Raw genomic sequence first — 13,301 nt, 5'->3', positions numbered from 1 at the left:
ATCAAAAAGAAGAAAGGTTCGAAAGAGAAATTTTCTGGTGAACTTATGCAGCCCTCAGCTTCTCGATAGATAGATATTTCACTCCGAGCCAAGAGAAAATTAAATTTAAAAGTGGGGGAACCCACTCCCTGAAAAGCAGCCAAACATGTCGAGGGGAGCACTCACCGAGACACTTGAATGGTATAATGAGGTGACTCTTGCACTGCTTTTTGTCCCTCCGGCACCAATTGTCAATACTGACGGGCTGGTTTGCTTCCATCACATTTGTGATCTGCAGCTCTGGATACATCTGGTAAGGAAAAGAAACCACAAACATACAATAAATCGACTTGCGGGTAGATGTTTACTTGCTGTGTTTACCCAGCCTGGTCTGCCCTATCCTATATACATCCAAATTCCACTCCACTGGCGTGGTTCCCAAGTCAAAAGATACCATGACTATTAGTTTTCTTTTGACAAGCAGGTTTCTGACCATTTCCATGCATTCTCTTATGTCTTTATTTAAGGACAAATAAAATCAGCAAGCTTTCAGCTCAAAACACAGCCAATAGGTATCAAGTCCACTTGTGACTAGACTGTACTCTCACGGTACTTGCCGACCTTCTGCAATATTCCTTCCTGAAAGAAATGAGTCCCTGAGCACACACAGCAAGGGCTTTTGAGAAGTCTCCATCATACATCATACATTCAGGAGAAAGGCCTGGTGCCCTACTAATTAGCACCTGGGTTTTAGGTCAAAGCGGAGAAGAGTAGAGCATCTAACAGATTCAACCCTGACGTGGGGGCGGGGGGGGGGGGTTCTGGTTTCCTGCCACACTCTTACCTCCTGACAGTACTGAAGCACTTCTTCCTTTGTCCCGAAGCAGCTCTTGGTGCCCGTGGGGTCTGGCTCCCATTTCCCAGTCTGAACATTCACATGCATATTTAACTTCCCGCAAAACATTGCAATTTGAGGCTCAGCAACAGCAAATCCTGTTCCAGCATTGGCTGCAAGAGACTATGAAAGGGAAAAATTTCCAGGTTTACTCCAAAAAAACTGGCACAAGGGCAAAGTCATCCAGCAGTTTGTGACAGAAGTTATCTTTAGGAAATCTTCATTATTTACTATTTTTATATTCATAAACAAGTTTTCCAGGGGCTGGGCCAGAATAAAAAAATAACCTTTGGACTTATATAATCCAAATGAAAGGTCAATGGGAAATCTAAGCCCCCAATCCCCATCTGGGATACTTCCGACTTGGGAAACATAACCTGACTTCCGTCTACTCTAATACAAGCAAATCTACTTTCCATTCCCTAATATACCAAATCATAAAATTACACAACAGCAAACATTCCAGGAATTTTACTTAATTCACTCACACACCAAATTGTTAGCAACTGTTAATTCTGCAAAGCAGTGTGCTAAATAAATGCTTAGGACATAATAGCGAACAAATGTTATGGTACCTGTTCTCATGATGCTTATGGTTTAGTGTAGGAGTCAATAATCACAGGAAAAAATGTGTGATCACATTCCAAGGTGTTCTAAGGGGCAAAACAACACAGTGTTGAAAGAGTGTGTATTTGGTGATGGATGGTGGTAATGGCAGCGCAACACTGTGAATGTAAATTAACACCACTGAATTATACAGTTGAATATGGGTAAAGGGGGGAATTTTAGTTGGTATATGTTAGAATAAAAATGAAATTAAATTAAAAAAACCAAAAACCGTAGGAGTGTACAACACAAATGGTGAACCCTAATATAAACCATGGCCTACAGCAAATAGCACAATTATAATATACGCTCTCATCAATTGTACGACAGGTATCACACTAATAAAAATGTTAATAATGGGGCAGATCTATGGGAACTCTGTACTTTCTGCATGATTTTTCCGTAAAACTACAACTTCTGTAATTTAAAAAAAAAAAAAGGAATCCAGCCTAGACTTGGGTAGGGAGCTGAACAGGGAAGCTTCCTGAAGAAGATGGCATTTGAGTAGAGCTTTGAACCTAAAAAAGGTGGAAAGGTGTGCAGGACAAGGCTTCAGTCTGTAAACCAAGAGAGGATTTGGGTCTTAATCATTACAAGCTGATGAAAGGTTTTAAGCATGAAGTTAATATTTTCAAACTGCAGCACTGATTCTCTGTCTGGTTACAGGGTAAAGAACGGAGGAAGGAAACGAGTGTTTGTGGTCTGGAAATGGCTCAGGAAGCTGGAGTTGCAGAGTCAGAGATAGAGAACGGTAGGAGGGCTAAGTGGTGTGGGGGCGGAGCAGATTCAAGAGATTCAACAGAGTAAAATGGGCAGAGCTTGGCAATGGATTACGTGTGGGGGGTGAGGAAGAGGAAGATGTCAATCTGCCCTGCATTCCTCCATGGGTGATGCCATTGCGCACGTAGACAGAGAACTCTACAAGGATTTCGCCAACACTTTCATGCTGGGTATAAACAGGGAACTATTCCAGGAAGTCTCTCTTTGGCTACTATCCCCTTCTTTGATGAACCGATCTTAGCTGTTAACTGCTCACAAATGATAGGTGGGAAATAACATCCAGGCAGCACAGTAAGGCTCCTGCAAAGGATTATGCACCAGACAAGCACAGACATCTCTGCATTTAGCCATATGCCGATTATCAGTAGCTACATCTACAGTGGCATTTTATACTCTCCCCTAATGCAAAGGTTATCTCAAAATAAAACTTAAACAGCTTTGAAAAATGTTCACCTTAGGGGCTAAAGTGACTGGTTTATTATGTTATTCTTTCAAAAGAGAGCATAAATATGAAACGGTTTTCTTGTTAGCAAGAAAGGGTAGATTTGACTTTCAAAATATATGGAAAATGTGCGCTATTCTTATTTATCTGTGCTGGTGGACTACCCAGACAAGAATAATCCTTACATTTGATTTTGAAATACATTATGATCTTTTCCCAAGCAAATTTACCACCCCACATATGTTTTGCTTTAAGTGCTTATTAAAATTAGTATGCTTTCTATTAGTATGTGAGAAGAGAACACAAAACACTTGTTGGATAGCTGTGGAAAAGCTAATTTGGAATTAAACTGTTGCCAAGATCAGGGTTGAAAGCACCTCAGTTAAAACCAATGGAGAGAACAATTAGCACGTTTATTAACTAGAATTAAGTGTAGTCCTACTGTGAGAATAATCATTTATTAAAGGAGAAGGCAGAGCCTATGCCTTCAGTATAATTGCCTATGAAGTTACAGACTGATGTGAATTCCCATGTCTCTAAAAGAAGGAACATTTTGTAAAAAAGATTTCTGTAGAAGGGAATACATACCTACTAAAAGGTAATACACTAATGGTACTTAATTCAAACGAATTATTAAAAGGTATAAAGGACAAATGTGCTTAACAATTTTCACTCTGAGTTTAAGAACTGTACAAAAATGCCTCTTCTTTTGGGCATCCTTCTTTCTTGGAGTCATAATCTAGAAATTTGAATTATGGCACTAAGGAAAAGGGATCTAATATAGACATAAGGTTAAGACAAAACCCCAGGGACACTTTCATATAACTGATCCCAGTACTCGTGCTAAATTTTTTGCTTCGTACTTCAAAAGCCCAGACAGGGAAAAAAAAAAAAAAAAAAAGGAAGAAAATCCAAGATGACAAGATAAATACATAAGTGAGAAAGTCAAACCAACAAGTCAGAAGGAATGTTTCCTAAATCTGCTAGAAGTGAACTACCACAGTGAAACCTGAAAGATTTTGAGCAGTATTTTCTAGATGCTTGCTACAGCCTTGTATGTTTTATTAATATTAAAAGTGGTTATTTAACAAAAAGGATTTCTGATGTGGTATCTAATCTTTCTGAAACTCAAGGAGAAAACAAAACGTCTACCCCCTAAATTCTAAAGAAGAATACAGGTTAAGACAAGGTGTCAACTGGCCTGAGCTTGCCCAGTGGCAGCCCCCAGAGTGGCCAGTTTTGGTGCAGGAAGCCGCTGGCCATCAGCACGGAAGATTATGCCCACATGTTATTCATCACAGTTGCTGGCTAAGACCACAAGAGCTGCAACTGCATAAATGTTCGGTTTACGTTCCACCGCAGAGGTCAGTATTTCAGTGGTAAGTGCATTTGATCTCTGTGCTGAGATGGTCAGCACCGCCTTCCCTAAAGAGTCTCTAAAATACCAGAGGTTAAAGCAACAGGAAGAGGCAGCCAAGCAGCAACAGACCCTCCCATCGGTTACCACCAAGAAAAAGCGGAGTGGCTGGAATGATTCCAGACAGCTAATATGCTGCAGTGATTCACTTCTGAGTTCAGAAAGATTAATCCTTGTGGTCACGGAAGACTCTCAGGAAGGCATCATCTGAAACATAAAAAGCCTCTGTGGACCACATCTAGGAATCGGCTAATCAAACATACCCTAACCTTACCTAGAGCCTAACAGGATAATTCTGGCTTTAGCGTCTGCACTTCTTTGCTTTGAAAACGCTTTTATTTAATGTGCTCTCCATTTTCTTAAGCACACACTGTGCCTCATCCATTACATCAATATATAAATCAATCTGCTTCCTAATCTAACGCTGCAAATAGGATTGCACTGCCAAGTCAGCACTTCTGGTACCTGTGAACCTGGAATCCTCTAGAAAGAAAATTAATGCCCCACACTTTGGCATTTAAGCCAGTCCTTGTGATCCATGCACACTGCAGCACTTTCAAGGCATTGAAAACAAATTGCATCAATTGTGTTCCTAGCCCAGTGCCTTCATTTTATTCAATAATTCATTCTTAATAAGAAATTCCATTTTATTAATTTGGCTTGGGGAGAAGAGTTTAGCTATCCAAAGACAGAAATTCAACTTGGTAAAAAGTGCTTCTAGTAACTTAGTTGAAAACCTTAAAGGACTTAAAGCAATAAATAAATATGTAAATATAAATAAATCTAAATCTGAATCTAAATTAAACCAGTGCCTTCAACCATGAACCCAAGAGATGCAACTCCTGGGGCACCCCTCAGGAAGCTGCTAATGGCCTCACTAAAGCTACTGCCCAGAATCAACCTGGTTTCAGGGTTTGTTAAAGTGCCTGCATGAGTGGCAGCATCTTCCAAAGGGGAGGATTTTGTTGCATTACAGACTTGGATAGGAAGGCACCACCATCTTAACAGACACAATTCAAGCTTCCCCAGGCTTCCCCCTGGCAAGTTGTTCAAGCAGAGCTCCAGTTCCAATAAATACGGAATGAAGTGCATCTGCAGCCCTTACCACTGCATGCTGGTGAGAGCAAAGCATATGACACTTTCATGCAAAAAAAAGGTAAGTAAAATGACAATCTACTGGTAGATACAAAGGTCCTATGGAATATTTTCATTCCTGTTTGTTCAGATCCTCAGTGGTACTTGGTGATTCATAAATCAAAACGACTTAAATCTGTGTTCATGAATCTTCTCCAAAGACTTAAAGGGCTTAACCGAACAAAGTAGGAAAAAAAAAAAAAAAAAAAAAATATCTTGTCTAAGCATAGTCTCAAAGTACCCTCCCACCCCCAAGATACTTATTATAGCTTAATACAAAAGGGAATGCAATTATTTCTACAGTAGGGAAACCTGTCAGATACCATCGAAACCAAGTGACAGAAGGTAACATCACCAGCAGCAAGACATGTAAGACCAGGAAAGCCTGAGGGACTGCCACAGCCTGGAAAAGACTAAGAAGAAATAACAAGTAGATGCAGTGTGGGATCTTGATGGGAACAGAGAAAGGACATTTGTGGAAAAACTGGTGCAATTATTCAAATAAGGTCTAAAATTCAATTAACAGGATTAGACCACTGTTAATCTCGTTCTGATAATTGTGTTACATTTAGGTTAAGGTGTTAACATTAAGGGAAGCTGGGTGAGGGTAGAGGGGAACTTTCTGCAGTATTTTTGCAACTTTTTTTAAGTCTAAAATTAGTTCAAAATAAAAAGGTTTGTGTCTTGTTTTTTAAAATCCTGTTTATTACCTGCCTGGATTTGAATCTGGGTTGCATACTTTCATTATTAAGAGTCTGTTACATGAGCCCTCGATCATGGGACTTGCCCTTGTGAAGCTCATTACTGCAAAGGAGAGTCTAAACTTGCATATAATTGTGCCTAAGAGTCTCCCCGAGTACCTCTTTGTTACTCAGATGTGGCCCTCTCTCTCTCTCTAACTGAGCCATCTTGACAGGTGAACTCGCTGCCCTCCCCACTATGTGGGACCCGACTCCCAGGGTTGTAAATCTCCCTGGCAATGCAGAATATGACTCCCGGGGATGAATGTGGACCTGGCATCGTGGGACTGAGAGTATCTTCTTGATCAAAAGGGGGATGCAAAATGAGACAAAATAGTTTCAGTGGCTGAGAGATTTCAAATGGAGTCGAGAGGTCACTCTGGTGGACATTCTTATGCACTATATAGATAACACCTCTTAGGTTTTAATGTACTGGAATAGCTAGAAGTAAATACCTGAAACTACCAAACTCCAACCCAGCAGTCTGGACTCCTGAAGACAATTATATAATAATGTAGATTACAAGGTGTGACAGAGTGATTGTGAAGACCCTGTGGATCACACCCCCTTTATCTACTGTATGGATGAGTAGAAAAATGGCGGTAAAAACTAAAGGACAAATGGGGTGGGATGGGGGGATGATTTGGGTGTTCTTTTTTCACTTTTATTTTTTATTCTTGTTCTGGTTCTTTCTGATGTAAGGAAAATGTTCAGAGACAGATTGTGGTGAAGAACGCATAACTATGTTATCATACTGTGGACAGTGGATTGTCTACCATGGATGATTGTATGGTGTGTGAATGTATTTCAATAAAACTGAATTTAATAAAAAAAAAATTAAAAGAGTCTGTTAGAAAAGAGAAAATGATTAAGTACAATCAAAGCAGGCCCCAACACCTGAAAAATACAATTCTGAAACGGACACATATTTTAAGGTAGTAAAACCCCAGAGGTACATATATTAAGTTTTATTGTCCTGCGATGGGAGCACTATTATAATTCTGACCCAGAGCCTAACATTCAAGAAATTCTGTTTTTATTGCTGTCAAAAAGGGTGAGTAGTTTGGAGCCTTCAGAGTATCTTCTCTGCAGCAGAGAAATGAAGCTTTGAATTAAACAAACAAACAAAAAAATTGAAGAATCAAACATTTCAACCCACCATTTAATAAAATAAGATTCTTGTTGAGTATTTCCCAGTTTCAGCAGCAAACTGAGAAAACCTGTTCTTAAAAGTAACAGTTAACATTACACCAACTTGAAAATACTTGGCCTTTCTACATGTGAACTGAAATCTAAGTATAACTAGTGAATTAGGTGTGGGGGGAAAACTTCAAAGGCAAAAATCCATCATTCTTTCACTGACATATGCTAACTACCAGAAATTATCTTCATAGGCAGTAAATTATACAAATAACCTCTGCTTTTATTAGAGCTCTAAATATTAAAGTATAAACGAGGTATCATTTCCAAGACTGAAAATGGTTTAGACTGTCTGCAAGGCTTTCTATAGGAACATGGTAATTTGTCCGTCTGGATATCCATGGGAAGGCGCAGAGTTTCAAAAGAGGGTCTGTCTTTCAGTCCCTCTCTGAAATGAGAGCCGAGAGTCTTTTACAGAGGAAGTTACTGAAAATATGAAAATACATAAAATGCTTTCATATCAAAAAACAGATGCACAACAGTGTCTCCAGCCCTAAAATTCTCAAGTGGTCAGGTTCTTCACTGGTTTCTCTTTCTTTCTGATTTTAAGGGTCTCCAACCTGTAAAACAGTGCTGCTGGTGGATCCACTGCTAAGTCAGAGCCCTGCCCAGAGAAAGCCCCGGGGGTTGGCATCGCTACCGTGGACTGGCTCCAGGCACCTAAGGAAGGACACATCCAAGTCCCCACAGGACAGGTCATCCTTCCCTGATCCAAGATGGGACGGAAAGGAGCAAAGATCACATGCTCCTTCTTCACCCATTAAATCTGAACGTGCCTGAAGTAGGTTCATTTTGTGTCATGGGGATTCACTCCCCAGATTTTTAATGAACAGTTGAATATAACCCTATACCTAGTAGAAAATGACCAGGAGTTGCCGGATTCCTGGCTCTGGTCCAGCTTCCGGCTGGCACGAAAATGAGGTCAAGATGAATCTGCACTTATAATCCAGAAACAGCTGTGATCAAGAGGGCACTATGTAAGTCAATTCTCTAAATTTGTTTTCTTGAGATGCATTCCCTCTACTTACTAGCTATGTAAACACACAGAAGTCATTTCATCTCCCTTGGACTCAGTTTTCACTTTCGTGCTACATAAACAGAGTGCTACCCAAATTTTAGGTAGAAAAATAACTGATACCTACATTAGAAACTTTGGTTCACATGACAACTGACAGAACCGTGCTTTGCTAAAATTTCTAAAGCATGAAAAACAAGGCTTGGGAAACAAAGACAGCTTTTCACTAAGGAATTAGCTATGATTCCACAGCAAGGCAGTCGACTGGTCGGACTTTGCAAGGCAGGCAAACTGCAAGGTCGGAACGCCAGGAGGCTTGAGTATTAATCCAAGATGATCTGAATGATGTGACCTTGGGCTTCACCTTTGAACTCATTTGGCCACTATTACTTAGGCAGTTATTTATTACGAGTGGCTAAATAAGCATACGTAGGGCAGGGGTAATGTACAGAGGTGCATTTCTTAAGCCTTAAAAGGGTGAAATGATCTTAAGATGCAAACACTCAGAAGTGCTACTGATTAAATATTAATAATTAAATATGTTCATTTTAAATCACTCTTATTGATTCACAGGCAGAAACGATAACAACGATGGGGAGTTTTCCGTGGACCATCCGATGCACAAATCATAGGCATCTTTCTGGCTGATCTGATGACCTACGTTTTTGATTTTTATATGCAATAGTCAGTCATTAAAGATTAGGGAATTCTTGAGCGAAGCTTTTAAAAAAAAATTAGGGAATTCTTAACATACTTTGAGTATTTCATGTATTCAAAATATAAAAAAAAACATTTTAAAAAATATTCTACTCTTCAGACAGATCTGTCACCAAAATACTCAGCTTGGTGATTTTACCAAGATTAAGTTGAGAAACTAGTCACTCCATCAAATTTGACCTAAACACTACAAAACTGACTTCAAATGTTAAAACCACAATGTGAATAGCCAATGTCAATTCCAAGATCTGAAACTTCATTTCACTGGGTCTCCTTTCTTCTAACACACAGCATCCAGGAAAAGATAAAAAGACAAATCCATGCAGCCGAAATCATTCATGTTTTCATATACAGCAGGGGTTCCCTAACACTTAGAAAAGGCTGTGGCAGGTTGAATTATATATAACCCTCCACCCCCCCCCCCAAAAAAAAAACACGTTCTTAATCTTAATCCCATTCCTGTGGATGCGAGCCCATTGTAAATACAATCTCTTGAAGACCTTATTTTTAGTTAAGGTGTAGCTGAGCTGAATAAGGATGGGTCTGAATCCAGTTTCCTGGAGTCCTTTACAAGCAGAAGAAAGGCAAACAGGAGAGAAAGCCATAGCACAGAGCCAGAAGCCAGTGGGTACCAGGGGGAGAAAGTAGAGGACATTGCCATGTGAGGGGAAAGCCAAGGAACCCAAGGACTGCTGGCCAGACAGGACGCTAGCTACCTATCCCGGGTAGGAAGCAGGCCTTCCAGCCTCCAAAACCCAGAAAATAAATTCCCAATGATAAGCCAGCCCACTCAGACAAGGGCTAATATGGTCTATGACAGACTTTCAGTTGTCTCCTGAAAAAGGAGGAAAAGTAAGTTCTGGTGTGTGCCCCAAAATACGTGAGGGTGAAGAGTTACTAACTGTCCTCTTAAAGAACCCTAAGACTATGCCCTTTCCACCTTCTGTCTTTAAAATGGTTTCTATAAAATGGTAATAGTAAACAGGTAGTCTGTGTTTTTGAAAAACAGTCTGTTACCTTAAGAACTGGCAACCTTATCTATCTACAACTTGCTTCTTAGTTTTACTGTTCCATGAAAACCAAAATATTGGCAACTGCAGGCTTAGCCCTTTATTTCTAAGGTTCTGGGATACAGAAAAGGAAGAACTGGGCAGAAATTCTTGGGTGAAGAAAGCTGTTTATAACTAGAAAATAAGTCAATTTGCCAAAATGACTCTTCACAAGACATGGGAGGGAAACGAAGAGGGGGGTTCACATTTTAAAACACAAATGGCAATTTCCATACAGCTATTCTGCTAAACATTTTACCAGGTGCAAATACTATTTGGGTAACAGTCTTGATGCAACAATTCACTTTACCTTCAAATGTCCATTAAAGCTCTCAAAATAATAAAAATAGGAAAGATCAACACACTCTCCAAGTTCAAAGCAAGTCAAAATGACAGCTTTCCTATGATTTATGCAGCATTTAAATTTAAAAGTAAATAGACTGTATTATCAGCTCACACCAGATCGGCTGGCAGACAATAATTCTTCCTGTCTTGGACCCATGCCCATGTGCATTATTGTGATTATCAGGAATCTTAAAAAATAAAGTAATAAAACTAGTACAAACCGCTAGTCAGTATGTTTACAGACTGCTTGCTGCAACAGCCATTAATTAGCTTTCTTGGGTTCAAGCCACCTTACCACTAAATAAATGCAATACAGGACAGCAGGAAAAGCTACCTTCAAGTAAAAAGAATAAAAAAGCATGTGGATGTGTGTGTAAATACACACACACACACACAATCTGGCTCCTGACTCATATCATCACCCCAACCTAGCTCTCATCACTATCCCTGGTGTTTCCCACACAAGTCAGGCTCCTTCCTGCCTGAAGGCCCTCCACCTGGAACCACTTTTCCCTGCTCTTCCTAGAGCAGGTATGTTCTCACATTGCAGGACCCGGTTGAAACATGCATCCTCCTAGAGGCCTTTCTGGTGACCCCATCTAAAATGTCCCTCCCCAGTCCATTACCAAGTTTCATTTTCCTCAAGCAATCTGAAACTATCTTGCTTCTTCATACTGCCTTGTCCACCTGCCACCAATAAAATGTAGGGGGGGGGGCGCTTGCCTACTTTTGTAACCACTGTCTCGTCGGGAATTGCATCTAGAATAGAGTAGATAATCACTTATGCCCAAGGAAGTGACTGTTTTTAAAGGCTTGGGCCAGAACACAGCCCCCTACCCCAACCGTGAGCACACTCCTCAGAGGCAGCCACCAGCAGGTCTTTCCACCTTTCATCTGCCATTTGCCTCCATATTTCTGAACAACACTCATAATTTCTACACCTTGATTTTCCAGTTCAAACATTATCCATCAACTTCCTACTAAAAGACTGAGCTCTTAAACCACCATATACTATGCTCACCCACCCCTCTACCCTCCCTCCGTTAGTCAAGCGAATACTCCTTGTTTACTTTATTATAATAAACATCAAAGTACACTAGGATTACATTTCCTTTCACAGACGTCTACTCTCCCCGTTAGAATTAGCAACTGCATCCTTGCTTTTACTGGCTTAGTTTTACAATACTTCCCGAAATTGTTTAAAAGATCCGTAAAACTTCCTTTGATACAGTCAGATGCCCTAAGTGATTCACTAGTTTCATTCTTTTTTCTTGAAGGCATCCCTACTTGGGCCCTCTGTTATCCTGCTTCATCTGGACCAGTTATTCTCTAAGCACCAAAATCATCCTGGGATACACAACCATTGTGAAAATTCCTTTTGCCTTTTACCTGTTTCCTGATTCAGTGTCTCCCTCATTCTTTTTCTTTTAGATAAAACATAAAATTTGCCATTCTAACCATTTTTAAGTGTACAATTCAATGGCATTAATTACTTTTACAAGGTTGTTCTACCACCATCACTTCCCATTACTAAAACTTTTTCATCACCCCACATACAACTTGCACCCTTTAAGCAGTAACTCCCCATTCTCCCTCCCCAGGCCACTGGTAGCCTGTATTCTACTTTCCGTCTCTATGAATTTGCCTATTCTAGGTATTTCATACAAGTGCAATCATACAATGTTTGTCCCATTGTGTCTGGCTTATTTCACTCAAAATAATGGCTTCAAGATTCATCCATGTTGCAGCATGTCTCAGAAATTCATTCCTTTTTATGACTGAATAAATTCCACTGTATCTATACACCATTTTGTTTATCCATTCATCTGTGGATGGACACTTGGGTTGCTTCCACCTTTTGGTTATTGTAAATAATGCTGCTAAGAACACTGGAGTGTAAGTATCTGGGGAAAAATGGGGACAAAAACTAAATGAAAATTAGGGTGGTATGGGGGGATGGAATGTTTTAGGTGTTCTTTTTTTACTTTTATTTTTTATATTGGATTTAGAAGTCCTATCACATTTCTAACTTCCAAGAGCTCTGTTTTCTGAATGCCCCTGTGTAAATGCAACCTATTATTTCATAGATGTTATACCATCTTGTTGGTGTAAATATTAAAAATATTTACTACTCAAAGTTCTTTCTGTCCCCTGTACTGTCTATTTCCTTCAAGTTGCTTTCTCCTCCATCTGCTTTCTTACTCTCATGTTTGAGGCTTTCCTAAGCCATGTAACTCACATTTAGCACTAAAAAGCTTACTATGTTTTCCGTACTTGAAAAGACTGGTCAATGAGTGGCCCTCCCTTCTACAGAGGGGAATGATGCAGTCTCTTGCCCAAGCCTGGCTGTCAGGGGCCTGCCATCCAGGAATCCATGTCTCCAGAGTAAGCCTCACGTCTTTTCCTGGGGTGTGGGATGGGGAGGGGTTTTAAGGGGCCAATCACTCCTTACATTTACTTTTAACCATTTCTCTGTTTTCAGCCTCACGCCTGTCTCCAGAGGCTCAGGTGCTTCCAATCCCTCCACCTACCTGAGTTCTGCTTTGCAAACCAGTCTGCTTTTAGTTGGCATCTTCCCCTAGAGTTTAGCTTTCAGCTCTTTCTGGTCTGCTCACTCAGTTCCTCAGGTCTATCTGCTCTCACTCTTCAAGATTTCCTCTTCTCTCTTGTTCTCTGTCCTCTTGTTATTTTCATATGGTAAAATTTTACCAAAGGCTAAGTGGAATTCTCCCATGAGGACAGAAGCTAGAACAGCTAGCATCCTCCACCTGCCATGAAGCTACTATGAATATATCTGAAGACTAGAGATGAGAAAGTATACATATTATTTTTGATTAAACACTGTGGTAGTTTGAAGCTGTTATGTACCCCCAGGAAAGGCCATGTTCTTTTAATCCATTCCTGTGGGTGTAGACCTATTGTGGGTGAGACCTTTTGATTAGGTTATTTCAACTGAGATGTGACCAGCCCATTCAAAGTGGG

General features: G+C 40.1%; 1 protein-coding gene across 4 annotated transcripts in view; it reads right to left on the bottom strand.

Annotated features, from left to right (window-relative positions):
* Positions 1 to 13,301, bottom strand: part of APLP2 (amyloid beta precursor like protein 2) — a 96,070-nt gene that overhangs the window by 35,511 nt on the left and 47,258 nt on the right. For all 4 annotated transcript variants that reach the window (XM_037841958.1, XM_037841959.1, XM_037841960.1 and 1 more), the window contains exons 2-3: positions 824 to 997; positions 166 to 289 (exon numbers count right to left, since the gene is read on the bottom strand). In XM_037841958.1, coding sequence (XP_037697886.1) covers positions 166 to 289; positions 824 to 997 — 298 coding nt within the window. The remainder of the gene's footprint in view (positions 1 to 165; positions 290 to 823; positions 998 to 13,301) is intronic.

The sequence above is a fragment of the Choloepus didactylus genome, chromosome 6, assembly GCF_015220235.1.
Source record: "Choloepus didactylus isolate mChoDid1 chromosome 6, mChoDid1.pri, whole genome shotgun sequence".
NCBI classification, from domain to species: Eukaryota; Metazoa; Chordata; class Mammalia; order Pilosa; family Megalonychidae; genus Choloepus; species Choloepus didactylus.
The sequence above is the reverse complement of the archived record's forward strand: the minus strand, read 5'-3'. Positions and strand labels throughout refer to the sequence as shown.